Below are 24,659 nucleotides of genomic sequence, written 5' to 3'. Positions count from 1 at the left end.
ACACCCAACAACATTTTTTAAAATTGTTTAATGAAACATATTAAAAGTCATGTATCAAGATGAATATTCAAAGAAATTAGGTGAATTTCCTAAAACAAAATGCCACAAATTTTATGCCATCATAACATGAAAAAAATAAAATAAAAGCATCCCTTTTATAATAAAACAATATTCAAGATTTAATCATGCTATTTTTTAATATAATTGACAATTCTGAGAAGTATCTTATTTGTAGATAGATTATAAATACTCGATTAAAATCTAAATTCCCTGTCAGATAGACCATGGGTATCTTCAGTGGCTTAATTTTCAAACTACTAGCAAATAACATTTAAAAAATTATTTTAACACTAAAAATTGGCATATCGTATTTGTCACAGTCAGCAGTCCACACATATGTAACATTATTAAATTGAAATACAGGGCAAGACAGCACGGCAATTGCAGTGATTGCTACTTATATAAATAAATGCATAAGTGGTTGCCATCACACACATAAATGTAATTCGCATTTTATAAACAAGAATAATATTCCCTTTTTGTAACAAATTACAACATTATTAATTTCATTTAAAAAACATACAATTTTTTTTTTAGATTTTTAAATTGTATTCAATCAACCAAATCAAAAGAAAATATAAAATTCATTGACATACACACATATCAAACATTATTTGATACTTTAGAGTAACAGCTGCTTTTTCAAGTCAAGAGAAAACCCTTTAGAAATTAAAACGTTAACAGAATTGATTTCATAGGAACATACAGACTAATACTAAAATGAAAACAGTGTCAAGTGGTTGATAATGTTATAGAAGACAGAAGGAGCAGAATCAACGCATTCGATAGACAAAGTTGTCATTTAGTTCACAAAGCTCTCCTTTAAAATCTATTTCAATGGTAAAATCAAGATCCCTCTGGAAAGAAAAAAAACCAAAGAAATTAAATATTTTGCTAACATTTCTCAATACATTTACATACAAGTTGTAATATACTGTCTACAAAAAATACTGTTTTATAATGAACAGAAGAAACGAAAATGATTTTAATAATTTTTATAATGCTAATTAAAATTCTATAACAGCATTGAAATCTCATTAATATTCATTATGCTTATGATTATATATTAATGCATGTTAATTATATCAAGTTTGGGCAAATTGTGCTATTTAGCGACATTATTAACTTTTTTCTGAACTTAAGTTTTACTGTGTATATTATTTACAGTAAAATGCCAGAAATGAAAAAACTATTTTTGTTTACATTAAAAATTGGTTAATACATTGGAGAGGGGAAAAAAGTGCAAGTTTTGTTAATATTCAATAAAAACGTTCAGCCGAACTAATTATTTGTAAGTAAATGTCAAATTTGATTAATCAAAGCAATAAAAATCCATTCATTTTGTGGCAAAAAATAGGCAACAATCATAACAGATGTCTAGTTGAAATCTGTATTGTATTTGATATACATTTGACTATAAGTATAGTTTAAATTCCTCATAGTATAATTTATAAGCAATTCTACACATAATAAATAATAATTTTTAATAACAGATAGGGAGAAGAAATAACATTTTTTTGAACCTTTTACTTACTGATATTTCATTTTTTTCAACCTTTAGAAAACAAAAGCACAATTAAAAATCCCCCCTAGAAGTGTTAAGTCCTTACCTTACCAATTTAAGTAATTAAGCATAAATGGAAATAAGATCCATGGTGCATTTAAGACTATAAATGAGATGATTAATTATTTATGTCTTTCTATATCATGAATAAATATACACATCAGACATTGCATCATATAGAAGAAAGTGATCACATGGCAATTAAAGACACCTTTACTATTACAAACTTAGAGGGCAGAGAAATCTTAACAGCTTAATTTCGTTATATTTATATCCTCTTCAAAATATATGTGAATGCTACTATGAGACAGATCTCAATTTGAACTATGTCAGATGATATAAACAACACGTCAGCCAATACAATCATGTATCTGAATATCCAAAAAGATTGTAGCAAGAAAAAAAGAAAGAAAATTTTAGATGAAAAAAAAAAGCACCATCACCTTGTTCTTTTCATTTGGACACATTCTGAAGACTCCATAGACTTCTTCACCTTTCCTAACAGTGAGGTAGTCGTCAAAGTAGAACACAGTCTGCTTCCAGTGGGTATATGGAGCTTCCGGTGCTGAAAGTTTTATCATTCAAAATTATAACAAAATGCCTTAAATTATCAGCAATAATAATGCACATTAATCTTTTAGAAATTAAAATGAAACCAAAACTAAAAAATAAATAAAATTTTATAAGAGCTAGAATTAATTCAAAAAAAAAATTCATTTATGTTACAGTTTGGAATACTATACATGCATTCCAAACTGCAAAATTATATAAATTTAAAAAAGGGGGATACGGCATGAATATGAAAACAATGATCACATGGCCATTTATCTTTAAAAATTTTTTTTTAATCTGATAATATTTAGTTCTAAACACTAAGCTCTAAAAGCTACAAACTGCTTTTAAAAAATGCAGTTAAATCTTAATAAGTTATAATTTTTTCTCAGGATATTTGTATAAAAAAGAAAAAAGCATGAATTATTTACTTTTTAACTCAGAGTAATCGTCATCATATATCGCCATATTTTTTCTTGCCATTTCTAGATAATTTTCTAGCCATTCAGTAAAACTAAAATGATTTATTCAGAGCAATAAAACTAAACTAAACTCAGTGGCATGACAGCCCATGTGGGCCAAGGCCTACAGAGCCATATCTGCTTTCTAGACCGAGGGTCCTAGGGTGCAATGCATATGTCCCAGTTAGGTGGTCAGACTATTTAGGAAACACCCAGTGTTTAGTTCCCAAGCATGCTTGGTCCTCAGTTTATCAACCCACTGAAGGTGTGAAAGGCTGAGTTGACCTTTCCCAGCTCAAGGATCGAACTTCGGACCTGTGTGTTGAGAACACAAAGCGCTACCACTATGCCATTCAAAGCAATGAGACAACAAATTAAATAAGGTAAGGTTTCTTACAAAGCTCAAAACTACTATTTTAAATTTTCCCCAATGATTTAAATGCATTTTATTGTTAAAATATTATACTTCCTACACTTCCAAGCTGATGCACATAATTCAAATTACAATTGGACTCCTATTTACCAAATTTTGAAATTTAATGCATTTTCTCCCAACCCCTCGTTGATTAAAATAAAGACAAAATCCTTATTTAACAAATAATAAAATCTGAATTAACAAATTATTTTAACAGCTAATTTTTCTTTTAAATTTAATTTCTGTTAAAAAAAATATTAAGACTGTTTTTCAAATGAGCACAGCATCCACCCTGTCTAAAACAGATGAGTAATAAGCATATCTTTGTAGATAAGTAACCTATCAGATGATTCTACAAGGCTAAGATAAGAAATTATTTTTTTATCTCCCACTACTCCACAAAACAAAGAGAAGTGGGGAGTATTGGATGCTCAGTTTTACAGAACATTTGATTTCTGGAACATTGTAAAACATGAGAGATTATTTGAAATGGAAAATGTTTTTCATCAAGTGAAAACCTTATTATTTTACAGAAGTTTGGCAAGATCATTGAATTTCAAAACAACCTTGAAACCTCCATACCAACATTAGCTATAAATGTTAAATAATGGATAAAAATTAAAAAAGCAACTGCAGAATGTGATGAAAAATCATCAAAAACAAGAAAGTCATTGAAAGCCACTGCTCTTTCCGTTCTTAAATTTGATCTAGTGGAATGTTAAAATCATTCATGCGAAGAAAATCACAAATAATGGGTCTCTGATCAAAGAAGAAACCCTTCAACTTGCGCAATGTGAAAGATTTTTTCTGCATCCAATGGTTGGGTCGATCATTTTAAGAAAAGATGCCACATGGTTCCCAAAGAAAGTGTGCAGAGAAAAAATGGATATAAATAAAAATGTAGTAAAAGATTGGGAAGAAAAATTGCTCAGACAATTAAAAGATACTTACTAATTAACATTTATAACACAGATGAAACAGAACTGATTTATGACTTGCAAACCAACCGAACGTTTAAAAAATGAGTTTGTAGGAGGAGGGGGGAAACAAGATAATTACAGTTTTGCTAGCAGTTAAAGCTCATGGAACTGATAAGTTGAATCCATTTATGATAGGAAGGGCAGTCAATTTTAAAAATGCAAAAAACTTACTAACAAAATATACAGCAAATAAATAAAAACTGGAAGACTTTTTCTATTTTCATAAATTTTAACATCCTTAATTAAATCTATAAATACAAAAGAGGGCAATTCTTTTGTTTATTGATCAATATACTACGCATTCTCCAATCTGAAATTTCAAAAATAGACCAAAATTATGTTTTTCTTTGCTAACTGCACAAATGTACTTTCACTATAAGATCTTGGTATCATTCATTCTGTAAAAGCTAATTACAGAATGTTACTTATAAAAAAAATTATAGTATTCTTGGATAAAAATAGGAACAAAAGATGCAAATCCTAGACAACCAAGTTTCTAAAAATACAACTGAAAATTGTTTTAAAAAAGTGGGATTTTCAGGCTCACAAGTGGAAAGTGTTGAAAACCCTGCTTTCCACTTAAGGGCCTCGAAATCTCACTTCCTACTTGATTTTTCAGAAGAAGTCATATGGAAAGAAGACATTCCTAGAATAGAATTTAACAATTATGCCATATGTGATGACAGATTATCTGTGCAGCTGAAGTTAATGAACTTACAGATTTATCAGAACTAATAAAATACCAGTTCTGATAATGAAACTCCCATTAAAATTGTTACTTTTCTGATGCTTTACATGGTTTGGAAACTAAAGTATAGCTAATGCATCAGGATATAAATGGTGCAATATTTTGTTCATAAAAAAAGTCGAAAACCTTTTCCAGTCAGGTATCAAGGAAGTTGTGAAACATTACCTAGTAAATATTTTAAAATCTGAAATTAACTAACATAATTATTTGCTGTAACTGCTGAATAAAGAATGTACAATTTCCAATTATGGATATTTATGTGGAGATGTTTATTAGGCTGTTCCATAAAATAAGTGCAGAAATTTCTTATTTTTGAATCCCAATATTAAGAATAACCACTATTTAACTAATAAAATTTTCAGTCCTGATGAATTTGTCAAATTTGGGTCTGACTGTAAATTCAAAAATTTATTGCTCTAAAATATTACAAAAGGAGATATGATTTTTAAAAAAAGCAAATAACCTGTTGAAAAGCCTGTTCTTTTGTGGCATTTTGAAAACTCCACATTAAAGAAAGTGACAAATGCCTGGATGTAATCATCTCTCTTCACTTGCAAGTGGAAGGGACTAGAGAACTTAAGATCACTTGGCTTTACTGTGTATAGATCCACTTCCTGGGAAAAGTAAAATAGAAATTTATTTTTCAAATTATGAAAGTTTTTAAAATATTTTTGAAACTGGAAACTAATTTATTCACATAAAACAAGTATTTAATTTTAAATTAAAAAAAAAAGAGCATTTACTTTGAGAAGGCAAACACTGGTCACAACCTGCTTGGGATCCACAACATCTACCAAAGGTTCGGATATAGCAACTTTGCGGATGCAGCTCATATTAAATCCATACACACTATCCCACCCTGAAAAATACAATTAATATTATATCTCCTACATGTAGTTTCATATTTCCTTTTCATAAAAGAGAAAAAAAAACAACATTATTTTATGCTCAAAATTCAATAGCACAATAGTAACATTTCTATTTTGAAAATCATAAATAATCTGTTTATATTCTTAATGCATTTAAAAATTTCTTCATTTTATACTCAAACATAATGTATTATTGCATTCTTTATCTTCCTATACATTGTGATGAAATAACCTTCACTCCTCCCTGCAACATGTTTAAATGATCCTAAAATTAAATTGTTGCATTGCATTTGACAGGGATTAAATTAAAATCAATTAATTTTAAGTATATATCACTTCAAAGTTACAATTTTTATATATAAATGATGAAATTTCAACTAACCCCTAATTCAATGGATGAAATGAAACCTTCGGATAAATAAAATAGTGGAATCATTCAATGTTGCAATTGTTTTCTAAATGTTTTATTATTTAATATTTTTAAGAAGTTTTCCAAGAGTGCTTCTGAATTAATGTTTAAGCATTAATTTTTTTATTATTCTTTGTTTTAATGAAGTAAAAGATCAAACAAGAAGCATATGAATCTATTAAATAATAAAAAGTACCATAGGAATTGTTTATAAACTTCTTTTTATTAAATTATTTAAATGAGTGGAAAATTACAATTAAACTGCAATAACTGAGAATGTAATTTTCTAAAAACTTTGGCTTAAGAATAATTTTTGTGTGACAATATTTTTTAGAAACTATTAAGACAATTATATAAAATTAATTTAAATTATATAAAATTCTTATTAAATTTCCAAAATGTACTCTAAAATACATATCAAATTTACTACCACTGTGTTTACCCTATAGAGTACAATAATACACAAATACATATTTACTTTTATTATTAGAAACTGCCGAGATGTTAAAAGGGGATCCTCAATACTACTATTAAAAAGATAATTTTAATAAATTGTGCTAATGTATTTTGGTAGAATATCAAGTGAATCAATATAACATATAGATAGCAGTATCAAAATATAAACTTAACTTCAAACAGAATTTACATGGTTTTAAAAAGCAATATTTTAGCATATTGTCTGCTAGGAAAGGACCATCCTTAGGTTTATCCATTGGAGAATAAAACAATGTAATTAAGATAAAATTGAAAATTCTCACAGTTAATTTTTTCATCCTTGTACTGTCTGTCTTCAATGGCACAAATAAACAATGTTGCTCTATCAGGGAACATCATGCCATCAGGTTTCTAAAACAAATTCAGATAATAAAATTTTATATTTCTAACATCTAAATGTACTATTTATTTTTAATTCAATTACAGGTCATATAAATTTTTATGTTAATATATTTAAAAAAAAAATTCTTTTTTTTTTCCCCCCCAAAACAAATACATTAAGAAACACTAAAAAAATCTTAAAATAATAATTAAAAAAATATTAAAAAATCTTTAAAAATGATTTTCCCTCTAAAATTAACCATTTTAGCATAAGTTATTTTTATCAAATAAGATTACTGTAAGCAATTATCCAGTTTTATTTTAGAATTTAAAATTCATCATACATTTTCATGAAGTACTTCTTGCAAATGCTTTGGATCAAACTTGATTTGCTATCATTTTAGTTAAACTGATATTACATTGAGAAATGGTTTTTGAAAAATGCATCTCAAAATCATGTTTGCAACACAATGACAAATTTAATAAAACTTATTTATTGCACAGAGATTAATAAAGAGTTTTAAAATTTCATATTTATTTAAAAAGGAGTACAATTTTTTTTACAAGCCATATTTGTGAAATAATTTTTTTGAAAAGACTATCATTGTTTGCATGTGAAAATATCTCAAAAACTCACCAGCCACTTATCTCGAGCATACAATACAGTATCCAACATGGATTCATAGAAAAGACAGTAGCCCATCCATTCAGATATAATGATATCCACTTTATCTACAGGAATTTCCACATCTTCCACCTTCCCCTTCACAATGGTTATGACTAATAAAAAAAAAGTCACATGATAAAATGCAAAAATATTACTCAATGCAAATCATGCTGTGATTATTTTTATACAGAAAAATGATAAATACAATCAATAAATGCATACAATGAAAAAATGTATATAATTAATACTTAATAGTTTCTAAAACTACTTTTTAATATACAGAAAGAGAAGATTTAAAAAATACAAAATTGAAACTATGCATAATTGAAAAACATCCAAATAAAACACTTTCAGAATATAATTATAACAGTAATCTCTGCTTGCTTTTTCCCACAAAAACAGTCTCTATAAGGCTTTAAAAAAAATCTATGTACCATAGCAGCACAAACACATTATATATAAAGTAGTGCATAAGAATTCCCAGTAAATATTGTTTTTTAAGGGGATAGCACAAAATTTGACTTGTTAAAAAATATCAAAAAATAAAGTTTGTACTTTTACAAAAAGGCATACACTGAATTTCAAGCTTGGATATTCTTTTATACAGATGCATCACTATCTGTACTATATACACAGCTCTGATAGTGCCATCTGCTGAATATTAGTGGGAACTTATTCAGCATCCTATTATGTTTGCCAAATTTCATTTAATAACGCAATTTATTTGATTTTTGGTAAACTAAAATTATGCATCCCATCCCCTAGAATTATGCATTATTAATGCATCCCATAATTTATTGCTACAGAGGACCAAGAAATGAATAGAAATTTAAAAGGAAATAAACACAAAATGGCACCAGTATTTGAATTGTATTTCGATGCATTAACAGAATGAAAAAATACTAACGTTTTGCATTTCAGCTAAATTATTTAAATTCAATTATTGAAAAAATATTTGGCTGAATGAGTCTTTACAATAATGCAATTCCACTGGCATGTATCACTTATATAGATTCTGAAATTAAAATGACAATTTAAATTTTTTAAAATTCTTTTTTGTGAATCCTTTTGAAGGTGATGCAATGAATTCAAAAGTTATCTTTAATCTTTTTACAGTAAACATTTGATTAAAAAGATTCTAAAATATATTTATAAGAAATTTGTAAAATAGCTACTTTTCAATAATTTTCCTAAATTTAATAAATCTTGGAAATTTATTTCATGGTTGTCTTAATTTTGGTGTTTTTAGTGTATTTTAAAAGAAATTTATCAAGATCTATATTTTCAATTAAATTAGGCATTATTGGGTTGATGAATTCTTCAGTTTAGTCTTCAAATACAAACTAAAAATACATAATAAAAAAATTAGTTCAAGATTTACGGTTGTTTATATTAATCTATATATCCAGCCGATTTTAAGACTATATTATATAATATTTTATGAAAACTATATTATAATTTTTATCAACTTTAAACAAAATTAAGATTTTTTTTTATCCAAATTAAACAGAATCAATATCTTACTGTGGTCTAATTTATTTTCTTTTGTTATATTTTCAGCATGTTCCACTATTCCTGAACACTCAATCTAAAATTCGAGAAAAGAAAAAGAATACATCAGTTTACATATACACAAATATGAATGTATTACATCAAATAAACATATAGATAAACTTACAAGATATAAAGAAAAATGTTCATAATAATCACAAATCAAATGTTCACATTGTATTCAGTTAAAACCAGTGAAAGAATACTTGAAACTCCCTATGAATATTATTTAGAGATTTACATGCCTGACGATATCCAAGTAATTTTTTTTAATCATTACATAGGATGGAATTATTCAAAAGAAGAATTTGTTTAATAGCTTTGATACACTCTTATCTTAAACATCAATAATAAATTTAATGTTATAAAGTAATTTAATATTCATTAAGAGAATATAATATTTTGTGCTTTTATAACAACACATGCATTGATATCAGGATTAACTGCAATTTCAATTGATTTTATAGCCAGACCAGTCAGTCCTTTTAGGACTATTGTATGTATGAACAATTGAATATATGTTTTTTATCAATTTCAACAAATTTTTTCCTGGATTAACTACTGATATTTCAGATGTTAATAAATACACTATCAAGAATATAAGTTGATTTTTTATATAGTATATGTTTCGGGATATGTATAAGAGCACACTGACTACCAAATTGTTTTCCTACTATTTGCAAATTGGTTGCTTAAATCTGCTCCATCAATGCCTCCTGATTTTATTTTTTTTTAATCCTTCAGACTTTTGTTTTTGTAATTCTAAAAAGAATACCAAAACCTGCATTTAATACAGACGTGTATATAATACCCAATGGTAATAATGAGTAGACTTTTCCTGATAAATAAATGCCCTACTGCAGCATCTCTAAATAGTAATCTAGGAACATCTAATGGTAAAATCAATCCTGCATGGATTTAAAAAAAATTTTAATAATGAAACAAGTAAGTGCATCCTTCATATTTAACCTTTGTACCTACATGTTGAGTCTGAATCATCATTGTGAATGATGTGCTTTCAAATTTCTATTATCTAATTATTGATATAAATACATGTAAAATTTTTTTAAAAAAATCTCACATTTCCTTATGAAAATTAAACTAATGCATGTATTTTTCAGCTGTCTTAGCACTAAAATGAAAATTTAAAAAATATAATATTTTGTGCTTTTATAACAACCCATGCATTGATATCAGGATTAACTGTAATTTTGTTTGATATTATAACCAGACCAATCAGTCCTTGATTAATATGCCTACAAATTTTCGAAATAACTACTAACAAAATCTGAGTCAAATGAATACTGTTCATTTCATGCAAAGGTAGCTGGGGAAAAAAAAAAGACAAATGCATTTTCTTATTAGAAATTGTAACTTACACCAATAACTTTAGCTGCTCCAGCTTTAGCAGCAAACATGCACAAAATACCAGTACCACACCCAATATCCAAGACAGTTTTGCCACGAAATAGATGCTTGTTGTGGTACATGGCATTCCTGTACGTCAAAGTCCGTACTTCATCTTTTAGCATTTCCTGGGAACAAAAATATTTAAAAATAAGATATATTAAATTAATAATTTTTTTTAATTTTTTTTTTTAATTCTAAGTCAAAAAATTACCAGTTTTAAAAGTAAGCATGTTAACAAACATTTAATATATATATATATATTAGACTTAATTTTTATCATCCATTTTGAAATAGGTGGTCTTTTAAAGACAAATCTCGTAATCAGACAATGAAAACAATGCATCAATTGATAATCCTCTACAAACTTCCATGCTAAATCATCAGGAGGACATCTAACTTCAATTATTTAAAGTACAGCAGATATGTTTACATAGAAGTTCAGTAAACTCAAGTTTCAAAACTTGAAATCCTTCAGCTACAAAACTAAAATCTTATCATTAAGTCATTACAATTCATCCCCCAGAAATAATTTCTTTGAAAGTCAGCACAGTATTCATCTGTTAATGCAGTTGTAATGAGCTAGGAGGTATAATCAAGATATTATAGTAATAAATATATTTTTTAATTTTATAAATTTTTATAGTATTACGTTCACATACTTCATGAATCCCAAAATGTGCATAGGAATCAAAATAGTAATCTTTTGAAGTCATCTCTTCTGGACGGTAAGTTGTTAAACCATCCATTTCCTTCTGGCACCGAAAACAATACTTGGCATTGTCATCGAGAGGTACTGCTTCACCATTAACAATACTGGACTCTGTTGTAGACACCTGAATGGAATTTATAAACCAATAAATTTATTATTGCTTGATAAAAGATATCTTCCAGACCTTATTTCAAAAATTCATTTAAAAAATATGTAAACATATCTATAATAATGACTAGATTCTTTTTCCATCTCATTATTCAAAGTTGTCATAAAAAACAAAAATAATAAGTATTAATACCAAAAACTAATATATTTTCAAAAAAAAATTAATCAATATATTTAGTTGAAATAGAGGTTGTACTTAATAATTTATCACTATGCATCAGGCAATGGAATACAGAGAAAATTCTTTTAAATCAACAATTTTAAAAAAAATAAAAGTTTTACATTATTTTATTCCTTTCAGTATTTGAATTGATTATCTCATTAGAAAAAACTACCAAGATTTACTATTGAAATTATTGATCAATACTAGAAGCAATTAAAATTCAAACCTTTTCTTTATTATTATGCTTTATCTAAGCAGTTGTATCAATCAGCAAATGTATGCTACATAAACTTGCTACCGAACAAGGCCAATACCTTTGAAAATAATCTTTAACACACAAAAACAAATGTTAAAAACATTGCGGCTTAGTTCAAAATTGGCAATTCAGAAAAAGTTCAAAACTGGCCCTTCATCAGCACACTGGTCCGATAAAATATCGACTTACACTGAACTCATTCAACATTTTGACGATGTTAGGAACTTCTTGGAGACTTTTTTCAATATTTTGAGTGGAAACCTAATAAAAAAGGCACACATTATTTCAATTCTGCATTAAGGTGTGTTACAATCAGTTGATACTTACTCACAGCACAACCAAATTCAAAAATCCCCAATAAAATTTTCCATGAAATATAAGAACACTTCAAAAGATATAAAAGCTTGAATTCATTCATATACAAACTTAAGGCAAGAAGATTTACCAAATGCTTTTTGAAGTTTTCAGATTTATAATCCAAATTCATACAAAATAAAGAATTTAACAAGATAAGAAAATCACAGCCTTTCCTTTGCAACTTCTATTGAAATTAGAAAATATTTTTTCATTACTCAACTTCCTGAAAAGTGATGCAAGAATGATTACAATACTCTAAAGAGGATAAACAAATAAAATTTCTCCATTACTATTGTTAGCTGTTATCTATTTCCTAATCTAAAAAACTTTTCTTTTAGTATATCTAAAAATGAATTTCATCATTTTAATAATCAGTGAGGAGTTATTTGTAAATGGAGAAGTTAAATATTTTTAAAACTGAAATTAAAGAAAAAGAATCTAGTCCAGACATATTAGAATATACATATCATAAAACTACGACAATAAATAAAAATGTAATAACTTTAGTAAGTAGAATAAGAATGACAATTTTATCATTAATGCCTTTAAATAGGATACTAAATTTGTAAAGCCACATATAGCCCCTTTTCCATCTTTATATCAATCATCTTATTTAAAACTTTTACAATTCCATTCTATTTATAAAGAAAATAAATTAGATGCACTTCCAAATTTTGTAAATGTGAAAAAGTTGAATTTAAACATTATTTAAATTTGTGCAGCCTTTCGGATCCATTATTTACCTGTTTGAGAATTTTCATTTAAGGCAATACAATACCCTAATACAATTAAAGCAAATGAATCCAAAAAAAAAAAAAAAAAATGTAGACAGTAATAGTAAAAATAATCAATGACTTTTTAGCAGGATATATTGATTTTAAAAGGAAAAAGTCTGTTTAGAAAATATCATTATTTCACATTAAAAAAAAAAAATTTTTTTTTTATTCTTTATAAAATACTTAATTTTTAATGATTTCCATTTTATTTCTTAAACTATCTACCATTGGTGACTAACTGGTTCGCCACAATTAATGGTCATTGAAATTTTCAAATAAATATTTTATGTAACTTAGTTTTAAATTCTTCAGCAAAATATATTTAAGATTTAAATTTTGATAGATATAAATACAAATTTTAGAAGCCTTACGCTGTTCTGTTCAATTTACTATGCATTTGCCTTATTTGTTGTCAGTTCTAACTTTCCTTTTAAAAAATGCTTACATTCTGCTATTTTTAGCTTTTTAACAATGTAATTTAATCTCTTAATTAAAGCAATTTTATATATGACATTTTTCATACTAATAATATAGTATTCTATATATAAATTCTTTTACAGAATCCCCTCAGAAGTAAGTAAATAAAACACTTGGTTTCTTAAATCTGAATGTGCTAATAATGATCTGTTAAGGATAGAATTGCTATTTTGTATGTTTTGTAATTTTTGTATAAATATTGACAGTCAATTATGATTGTTGAACCAAACAAAATATCTTTAATAGTCACTTATATTTTTCACTTATTGTTTGCAATACATTTAATATTTGTTTAGAAACTTCATTTTTTTTTGTCAGAAAATATGTTTAAAATATACTTTTTTAAATAATTAAATGAAAAAAATTATAAAGCAAAAAATCAGGATCACTAAAATGATAATTTTTTTAAATTGCAAAAAAAAAAAAAAAAAAAAAAATTGTAAAAATTATTTGTAAATTATAATCTTTTTGAAAACTGTTGCAGAAAAATGACAGAATTTTGCTTAATTAAAATGTTAAAAAAAATCATACATTCACATCTTTCATAGTACATGTGTCTAAAATTATAGTCTGTGTATTTTCTATAGGCGGTTCAAGGGCACATTTTCTACCGCATTACATTACTGGCACCAGACAACCAATAATGAGGTAGAAAATGTGACCTTGAATGCCTACAGAAAATATACAGACTACAGGTAGCTCTAGATCAAATAGTCTAGTAGGCCAACACATTCGTATCCAATATAAGTAAAGATTATTGGAAATAGAAATTAGCACGGATTTAAAAATCTAACTCATTGTAAAATGTCTTTTCTTTCAACTGAGAAAAACATGAAAATTCTTTTAAAAAGTAGATAAAAAGTCTATAAAATAATAATAAATTAAAAATAACTATCTTTATACATAAAATTGCTTCATTTCTTTTGTTTTAAATCAGTACAACTTAGTTTGAATTTTTGTTGCATAATTCATATTTCATTTTCAATATCCACCATAATATAGTTTGATGCAACGATGATATTTTCAATTTTTATCTGTAATGTCTGTATTCAAAATGTTTATATTCTGAAGTCTCGCACCAGTATTCAATTCAAGATCAATTTTCAGAATTATAATTCTCACTAGTCTACCATCTTTCCAAAACATTATGTGTTTTGATGAAAGAAAGGCAATCTAACCATTATACTTTCTCTAAAGAAGGAGAAAGAATAAACAACTGAATATTAAACAGCATTGCTTCTCAGTAAAAAACTGTGTAAAAACTAATATTGGAATTAAAGAGTTATGGATATTAGTTGAGTACTAATGAAAACTCAGAATGTTGAACATAAAACAGAAACAGTGAAAGATAAAGTAGAATAATTTAATAAGAGAGGTACTGATTTATTAGCTTATAATAAATATAATTTTAATTAACTTCAAGCATGACAAGATGTTTCAAAATGAAACTAACCATGTCTTCTCAATTTGAGATTGTTAAAAGAAAATTTCAAATATCTTTAAAATTATTTCTAAAGTTAGAAGTTAATATCCCAGCTATAGAGGTCATCAAAAACAAATTTTTAAAACAATATTATTGCCATTTTTAGGATATTATGTAACCTTTAATTAATCTTTTGTAAAATATATTTACTTGCAGACTTTTTAAATTTAATTGTTACGTTTTGCTACTCTTATTTAGACAAGTTGTAAATTTTAAAAAAATACATATGAATATTAGATTTAATATTCAACTATGCATAATAGAAATCAAATTCATGAGTTATCACCAATTGACTGATAATTGTGGATATGTACCAAAATACTTGCCTTTAAAAAAATTATTATTAAATATGAAAAATGGCATGTAATGAAATTTAATGTAGGGCACAGTGTAACTCGATTTTAAAGAATTTTCTTAATAAATATTCAATTTGAAACTCATCTTCTTGTTGCAATTTAATAACATTTCTATTAAAAAATTCTACCCAAATTTATGATTTCTTTAAACATGTTACAAAGATTCAAATACTAATTAATACTGTAACATTAAAACATTCCAAGCAAATTATAAAAAAATCTATGTGGTGCTTTACCACTTCTAAAGAAACTGATAATATCCAATATAATTCGCTTATTAGCTCCACTATAATCATTTATCATTACCATCAGTAAACAGAGACAATCAGTTGTCATAGCAAGAGACCATGCAACCTCAGTAAAATCTCATCACAATTAAATTGATATAGAGATGAGTGAAATATGGGTAGTAGAAATATAGTCCCACACTCCTTTTTAAACATGTTTATTGTTTGATATGAAATGGTCAAAAGATTTTGTGAAAGGTTATGTGATCTATTGCAACCAACGATTGTCCTGATACAAAAATTGTAATGAGAAGTGGGATCCCTACATCAACTTTTTACAAAAGTGTATACATGAAAACGAGTGCAAAAGCAAAAAATAGATTACATTTAAATACAGTTTAGTCTTAAATACAGAGCATATTTAAATAGAATATTCACCATTTGTATTTAAATGCACTCAAAATGCATTTTTATAGTTCTGTTATCTACATAAGTAAACAAATGTTAAATTAAATGACAATTTCCATTTTTTAAACCTAAATGAAAGGTAAAATATGTTCATAAAAATGAATTGCCTTCCTGCTTAACAATTGTTAAGGATAACTTTAAAATGAAATGAATTAAAAATTTTAAGAAAATAAATTAGCTATTAAATTTAAGCTATTTAATGCATAAATATTCTAATAACGCAACTCAAACATCAATTTACTTAATTTCCTCGGCACACATCATATATTTCACAAAGTAAATTAAAATGGCAAGTTCATTTTAAAGGAATTTAAATCTGTAGCTTTGATTTTATAATATATATAATTATATAAAACTAAATGCCCACAAAAAATAAATTTAAAAAAATTATAGGTTTTATAATTCCAAGGCATGAATAATTGTTTTTTCTTCCACATTATATAATTTATATTTAATAGCAAATGAAAACTCACTTCCATTGTTTCAGACATGGTTTCTTATTTACCTACAAAAATAGAAAAAAAGGTAATTTAAAAAAATGCAAACACAAACAGAAAAATTCTTCTGATGGGAAAAAAATATAGAACATTTTCAACATGCCTATTAAAGAGAAAATGAGAAAGGAAAATTATAAAAAGACAATCATGCACAGTATACATGTTCCTTCAACACATAGTAATTTAGATATTCTGTATAATCAGTAACTTTTTGTCACTTTGCTAATTTCTAAATTTTCGCATGAGATGAAATTGAAAACAAAATAAAAAATACTAAAAGTATAATTAAAAATATAAAGCATTTACATAATTATTAATAGTGGATTTTGCTAAATTAAGATTCCATTTTAAGTCTAAATAAGCATTATTTATAAATAATTTATCACTTATTTTAATATACATGCCATATTTCATGTTAATTTCTAGACATGTAGACTACTGCATGACTCGTTTGTTGGTTCACATCTACTATCTTACAGTACCAATCCATCTATTCCCCCTCCCCCCTCTTTCTACTGTAGTTGAAGAGATAATAAAAAAAAAGGGTAACCTAATTAGATAGAAGATTCAATTATTTGGTGAGAGTCGTGCCAGTAAATGTGTCAAAGGTAGAATTTAAAAATCATTTACTTATTTTATGACTTTTCTTTAGTTAGTTTTAGTCTTATAACACAGTTAAAAATAACACTAATTTATTACTAACCTACAACAACTACGCTTTAGTTTTTAAATAATATTGTTATTCCTCAAAATTTCAAATGAAAGAAGGGGGGGGGGAGGGGGAAGGTTCCAACCATTAAAAAGACTATGCTGCTAAAACAACACATAACAAAACTTATTGGAAAAAGTCAATTTATAGCAGAAAGCGTTTTACATGAAACAAGATGACTGGGTTATAATAGCTGATTGCTAAATAATGGCCTTTTTTGTAAAAGATTTTTACATAAATGTATGACATAAAAGTACAGTATACATATAATATTACTTGGACAAAATACAATTTCCACTAAAACAAGTTATCCCTATTAAAAAAATTCAGAAAACTGGTATTAATGCAATACTTTCTTTACATTTCTGTGCTATCCAAATCATTTTCCTCGGTTTTATTTCTTAATCCTTTCACTTTAATAGTCATATTTAAATAATTTATAGTCAAGGTCATACAGCAAATAATAATTAACAATACTCAGAAGATTTTGATAAAACAATAGGTAAACAAATCAGCAATATAAAAAGCATTTGGATGTTCTGATAATAAAATAAAGTAATTATTAACATAAAATATACTATACATTTATTTATATTATATTGTAACAATAAAAAATTATTATTAAATCTTTAAAACAATTAATATTCAAGTAATTTATTTTACTGTTTGAAATCCTTATATCAATTTTCAGATATATATTTATAAAAATTATGAAAACACGAAAAATTCTCAATCAGATTTTTTAACTCAGGTATGCTAATTGATGTTTATTCTTTTATATATTTACACAACTATCACAGTAAAACAAACAAATGTAAACAATGATACAAATAAACAAAAAAAAATTATTATTCAAAATTTAAACATTTTAAATTCATAAAAATTTATAATCATTTTCTTAATAATTGAAAGGAGGAAGATGAATTGAAAATCTGCAATACCGTTGATATTTGTAAAATTTTAACAAAACAGGATCCTGCAAATAATCTGATTATAATTACTAAACATCAATACTAATACTAACAAAGAGATAACTCCATTCAGAACATTTGATTGGAATTAAAAGTATTTATTGGAAGTAAACGTCACATTAAAGTAGATTTAAAGGGAAAGAAACAATGTCTGGTTGATGTTGCTGGTTCAATATTACGATCCCTCCTGCATATTTAAAAAGATACCACAATTTAAAATTTCAAACCGTTTTAAGAATCAACTTAATTGTTTTTCAAACACTCATTCGGAATATGAAAGATTATTTGAAATCTTGAACCACTTTTCGCGCCTTCAAAAAGGAAAGGCGCAGCATAGCACAGAAAAAAAGGACGCCGAAACTTAAACCGGCATCGAAAACTAGAATAGTAAAATAATAAATATTTAAAAAAAGAATACTTACAAGTAGAGCTGATCAATAATTAAATAATAGAAGATAACTAACTAAATATGTATCACAGAAGGCTTGAATAAGAATGAAAATTAATACATTGCGGACTGTTACACACGTGCGAATCTGCTGCTGTGAAAGCGACTAGCAAGTGGCAGACTTGGCTAGTTTTGGAGTCGAGTTCAAAATAAATAACAATTTTTACTGAGCCGTTAAGATTCAGTAACATAATACTATTTAAAAAATTGTTAACCCAATACCTACTTAGTATTTTTAGCTATTTATTAAGAATATAAAAATACCACTTTAATTTTAAAATATTATTTAAAATATAAATGATGGTACTGAAAAAATATGAACTGACCCTCGATCCTTTTAAAAAAAACCTCTATGAAAAAAAAAGAAAAGATTAATTTATTATTTTCAATACAGTAAAACGATGTCATTTTATTATAATTTATCTAATAAACGCATATCCCAAAAAAATGTGTGTTGTTTTTAAATTATCTAACCCTAAGTATTTATTTTTCAATTGTGGATCTAATTTTCAATCAACCATGCATTTTACTGTTTGAAATATAGCTTTTTCAATTTTGATTTGGCCGTTGTGTCTTCCGTGAATTAACTGCTTTACTTGTGAGACTTCCTCATTGTTGTTTTCATTCTTTTGGGGTTTCCACTCTCTTTACGAAATCAGTGGCGGACTGCTCAGATTACCAGCTTGCACTATGGCAATAGATATAAAATACTCCATACTCCATAGATATAAAAAGAGCGAGCGAGAAAAGAAAAGAAAGAAAAAAAACATTCCTCTTGCAGAGAATAGCTAAAATTCCCTTCTTCTTAATTAACTAAGTAAACATAACAGTAATACATTACTTTTTGTTATATATACATAGCGTTTCTGTACAAAATCTGACTACCGCAATGACCTCTTAGATTTTTAAGATTGGTGGTCATGCGGCGAGATAGTAGAGACGTTATCCATTTTTGCTTTGTGGTATAGTTCGTCAACGGATTCTGAGACGACCACATTTCGACGACTCCATCTCATTAAAGGATGAGACGCGGAACGATGAGTGCATTTCCGGTATTCCCTTTGATTTTGGATTTTCCCTATTACATACTAGTAAATGTAAACATCTCCCCCTTTCATGTTTCCTTTCACGTCTATTTTGAAGAGTTAAACCCATCCTAACGCATGCTCAAAAGCGCGGAGGGCTTTACAATCCGTTGCTGAACTATATTTACGAAACGTGACTATAAATAATTTATTTTCTATTTTTTTTATTTATTTTTTTATAACTAATTGACAAGCTAACTGGACCTTCTATAGTAAAAAGAAAGACATCCGAAAGCTACAATCCTTACGAGCAGAAAAATGACGTAGTTTGATAATAAAAGCCACATCTGGAAAAAAGTAGCATTCACATCTTTTCTTAGATTTTTGAGTTTCGCGGCAATTATTTTATCCAGTTTAAAATGTTGTCGGAAAAGCAAAAAAGCCTCAATGTTATTGGACAGATTTTTAGTGATTCTTTGGAATACATGAATGAAAAAAATACGGTGTTCCGGTTTTCTGTGAGCAGAGAGTAAGGCCGCGATAAAATACTCGGTGTTTTTTAGTAAGAATATAAATAAAAAAAATTATTTCAAAAAAAAAATAATTTTTTAAAGAAGTTAGCTGAAACCTTTGTTTCTCTATTTTTATTTTGCTTTTGTTATTATAAACTTTGGCCGCCTCCAGGAATTAGCTGATTTGCATGTCTTATTATTTGTATTAATTTAATATTAAGAATTAAATTTTAATAGGCCAACTTAATTTTTCCAGAGTTTTACTAATTAATTATTACAAAAAGAGCACAAAATGAATCCTTTACACAATGACGGACTCACGCAATGGAAAAAAAAAACAAGTAAAAAAAAAAATGCAATGGTATCCAAGTTAATTTTTTTGTGCTGGAAAAAACGTACTATTTAATGATTTTTTTTTTTTTTGGTTATGTATACAGAGAATTTCAACTGCAATTATATAACTTCTTTACTAAAAATATTTCCTCTACTACTAATAAATACGAATGTGTACGTCTGTGTTGTCACTTTACAGTACATAATGTTAGATTATAGGTTGACAACGGGGACGGTACCACTCCGAAATAGGCATGGAGCCTTCCATGGTGGTAGCAAAGGTAACAATATTTTAAAATTTGACTTGATTAAGCATTATGGAACGACGCTGAAATGTCTTTTTCCTATTAAAAAAATGGTGGTCTAGAAAAGGATGGAAAATTTAGACATTTTTCTCTCATAACTACTGAAGATCTTATCAAACAAAAAAAATTATACCATCTCGAAATTCAAATAATAATTTTTCAATGATTTGCTGCTGTATAGTTTCCATCTTTTAAGTTCAAGAGAAACAAGAAAGTTCAAATTAATCAGTTATCAATCAGTTTACGATCTTTTCTTTGAACCAACAGCTTTTCGATTCTATTATGGTTCCACAAATAAAAACAGGCTATTTTAAAAACCAATCCCAAAATCCAATAAGAATAAATCGAAAATTCAGTCATATCGCCCAATCACTTTAATTTCAATAATTCTTTTTTAAGTTATGCTAGTGCACCGAATAACTGAAAATCTTAACAACTATTTAAAGCATAAATTCTACAGGAGGTAACAGAAAAGTAGAGAATAAAACAGAATAAAGGAAATTAAAAATTACTAATCTGCATAGCATTACCCCAACTGGAGTAGAAAATTCACGCATTTGCGTTACCATAATTGGCGTTGAAAATTCACGCATGCGCATAGTGTTCTGATTGTTGACAACTATTTTCAACGGATACGGATTTGGTTTTGAAGGCTTAATATGTTTTCGACAGATTATTTCAAGCGATTCTGTTTATTTTTTTAGTGTTTGCTGCATTTAAAACTAAACATTGTTAATGAATCGATCTGTTCATGATGAATCTGAGAAAATTTTCTTGAAAACTTCTTGAGATATTATATAAATTAAGAAAAATATTCTTTAGTGCCCATAAGGTTTAAATTCTCAGCGACTCTGTTTTCAGTACTCATATTTATTTTTTTTTAAATGCTTCGTTTCGGTAAAAAAAAAAAAAAAAAAAAAAATTATTATATTAATTGCAGTTTAATCATTTCCACTTTAATTTAAAGCATAAATTCTACGGGAGCGAACAGAAAATTAGAGATACATATTACGTTATGGCTGAAGGCCTTTATAATATTATGAGTGAATTATATGACTATTAAAATTTGAAGTTTTAAAATATTTTAATGAAGAAGCAATTAAAATGGGAGTTCCATAAAATATTTAATTATTAGAATTTTAACGTTCATTAAGATTGGTGAACCAACTGGTCGCCAAAGGCGGCTAGTCAACAATAAATTTCATGTTTAACAATATGGTTTCTTCCCCTTTTATGACAACCAAATGGCTGTATTTAAAAATTGAAAAAACCCAACAAAGCAATATCTTTATTATTGGAATAAGTTTGGACATTCAAAAAACTTACTATATATGTATAAATTCTTACAATTGGGTATCCATTGACAAGCGGACAGTTGGATTTTCCAATTCTTACGACATTTTACCTTTCAAGTATGTTGGAGAAACAATAACTCAGACGTTATATATATATATATATATATATATATATATATATATATATATATATATATATATATATATATATATATATATATATATATATATATATATATATATATATATATATATATATATATATATGTAATGATATTTTAAACTCTTAATTTCAATTTAATTAATTTCCAAGAATTTATCTTAATTTAGCCCATAGTAACTTCATTCTAAAAATATTCTCTTATTTCGTGATCCAATTCCACTTTTCTACTTAATTAATTCACGAGAAGCTTCATAAAATTGCTTAGTCAGCTAAACACCGAGATACTTTCACACGCTCGGCGTGAAGGGGTAAAAATGTCCAGTAAGCACATTCTTTCTTAAAAGATCCCTGTATTTCCCTTACATGTGATCGACATGCGTCAGAAATCCCTATCAGAATCTTATTAATATATTGGCACTGTGAAGAAATATTTTCCCTATCAAAATCTAAGGTTATATAAGGCGAGGGATAATTTATATCGTCCCTTCTTCCCCACTTCGGCTTTTGTCTGCGCTGCGGCGGACGTCTTGTTCGCGTCTCTGCTTGTAAATAATTATGCTTTCCCGATGGATATTAAAAAGAATTTTAAAATGTTAAAAGGTCTCTTCACTGCTGGTCACAACTGCATCCTGCTTCACAACAAATAATATTACATATATATATATATATATATATATATATATATATATATATATATATATATATATATATATATATATATATATATATATATATATATATATATATATATATTGTTACGAATTTGTGATGCGGCTTCCCAGCATAGTTGGTTCCATCATCAGAAAGACAGTTTTACAGTCATCTGTATTAGACGGAGTCCGGGTGTCGCGTCGGAGGTCCATGAGCTAGGCGACAAACTTGGCGACTTTGGTGCCAAAATAGATTATACCCGAAACATCGAGAATTTTCCCGATCCGTCCATTAGGAACCGAGATACGCCTCGAACGTTCCTGGTTGGTTGAGAGGCTTCTAGCTCCGCCTCCTGAGACTTATAAAAGGAGGCAGCCTCAGCTGCCAGAGTAGGTAGTCGGAATCGACGGTGAAGAACTGGTCTTCCAGGGATTAGCAGAGCAGCGACGGAGTCAAGCTAGTGCTGAACTAAGCTCTGCGCTACTGTATACAGTAGAGTCTTGTTGTGTGCTGCTGTTTGCACGTCTCGCGGCTGAAGATAATTGTCTTCTCTGTGCTGTATATAGTTGTCGTCTTTGTGCTGTCCTGTGTGTCCTCATGTAAATAAACGTCGTTTTTTTTTTCTACTGCTGATTGAGCGTTCTCCACACCATATAACTCCCACTATCCAAACGAACCCCGGAAATTTTGTAACAATATATATATATATCTTTCATAGAGCAGAACTTTGTTTACTATTTTTATGTCAGATATTTTTTTTCTTAAAAAAAAACTGCGGAAAAGGGAGTCTGTGGTTCTCTGTTTGTAGATGAGATTTTTATTTACAATGCTCATCTCTCTATAGACCATATTCTCGAGGAAATTAGAGAATCCAATGGGAAATGCTTTTAACCATCTGGGCGCAGCGAAGCCCTATTGCGCTACTGTTGTGTTGTACGAAAAAACGTAGATCACGCTGTTATTTGCTATTATAATTTTCCCATCAATTGTATTCATATTAATCGCGGTTTTTATTAATATCATCCAGTTATTTTTAGTAAGACTACAATTTATTTCGAGAGTTATTGATGCTATAGAGATGGAATGGGTTGCAACCGAAAATACTACCGAAAGATTATCAATTATTAAAAAGTTTTCTCTAGGAAAAACTACCTGGGCGAAACTTGCGACAGTGTGAGGTATGCAGTAAACTCGCTTACACGATACAACTTTATTTGTGCTATATATAAAAAAGGAATACGTACGATTCGTGCAGCAAAACACTATTATAATTAGGGATGACGAATATTTTCAGAGCGGTTATTACGTAACCAATATCAAAAAGTCACAAATACAAGTGATCAATACTTTTCAAAGCGGGGTGTGATTCAAATCCTTGATACGATCTTACTGATGATATTTCGATTACAGGTTTTGGATCACGATAGAAAGTAACAATCGATACGATATCATTGAAATTTGCCGGAGCGGTGACTTTACTGGAAAGTAAGAATCGATACGATCTGTCCAATAGAAGCTCTCGAAAGAAATCTGTGATTGGATTGAAAAGTGAACGGACCGGTTATTGGAATTATCGTATCGTATCATTGAATTGCATATCACTGAAATTTATCGGAGCGGTGATTTCACCGGAAAGTGCGAAGTCACCGCTCCACTTTACGGGAGTGACCGATATTCGTATTTGATGATGCGCTATTCCATACAGATCATTTTTAATTGCTCGTGACATGATTGACTTTGATTACATGTACTCTGTTTACTGCTGGCGCCATCTATTGGTAGAATATAGGACTAAAGTAAACATTTAA

General features: G+C 27.7%; 1 protein-coding gene across 3 annotated transcripts; it reads right to left on the bottom strand.

Moving 5' to 3' along the window:
• Positions 1–9: 9 nt before the first annotated feature.
• LOC129971571 (protein arginine N-methyltransferase 1-like) lies at positions 10–18,695 on the bottom strand. 3 transcript variants are annotated; one of them, XM_056085461.1, is made up of 12 exons: positions 18,542–18,695; positions 16,416–16,447; positions 11,988–12,059; positions 11,162–11,335; positions 10,472–10,627; positions 9,066–9,129; positions 7,512–7,654; positions 6,817–6,904; positions 5,524–5,639; positions 5,244–5,394; positions 2,068–2,189; positions 10–917 (listed from the first exon to the last, which is right to left on the bottom strand). In XM_056085461.1, exons 2-12 carry the CDS (start codon positions 16,431–16,433, stop codon positions 834–836), a joined length of 1,188 nt encoding a protein of 395 aa, XP_055941436.1. In that variant the 5' UTR covers positions 16,434–16,447; positions 18,542–18,695; the 3' UTR covers positions 10–833. The 3 variants fall into 3 exon arrangements, with proteins under 3 accessions (XP_055941436.1, XP_055941437.1, XP_055941435.1); XM_056085462.1 differs by lacking the exon at positions 11,988–12,059; XM_056085460.1 differs by lacking the exons at positions 16,416–16,447; positions 18,542–18,695 and adding an exon at positions 12,244–12,300.
• Positions 18,696–24,659: the final 5,964 nt, after the last annotated feature.

Source organism: Argiope bruennichi, chromosome 6 (genome assembly GCF_947563725.1).
Source record: "Argiope bruennichi chromosome 6, qqArgBrue1.1, whole genome shotgun sequence".
NCBI classification, from domain to species: domain Eukaryota; kingdom Metazoa; phylum Arthropoda; class Arachnida; order Araneae; family Araneidae; genus Argiope; species Argiope bruennichi.
This window is presented reverse-complemented; position numbering and strand designations above follow the sequence as displayed.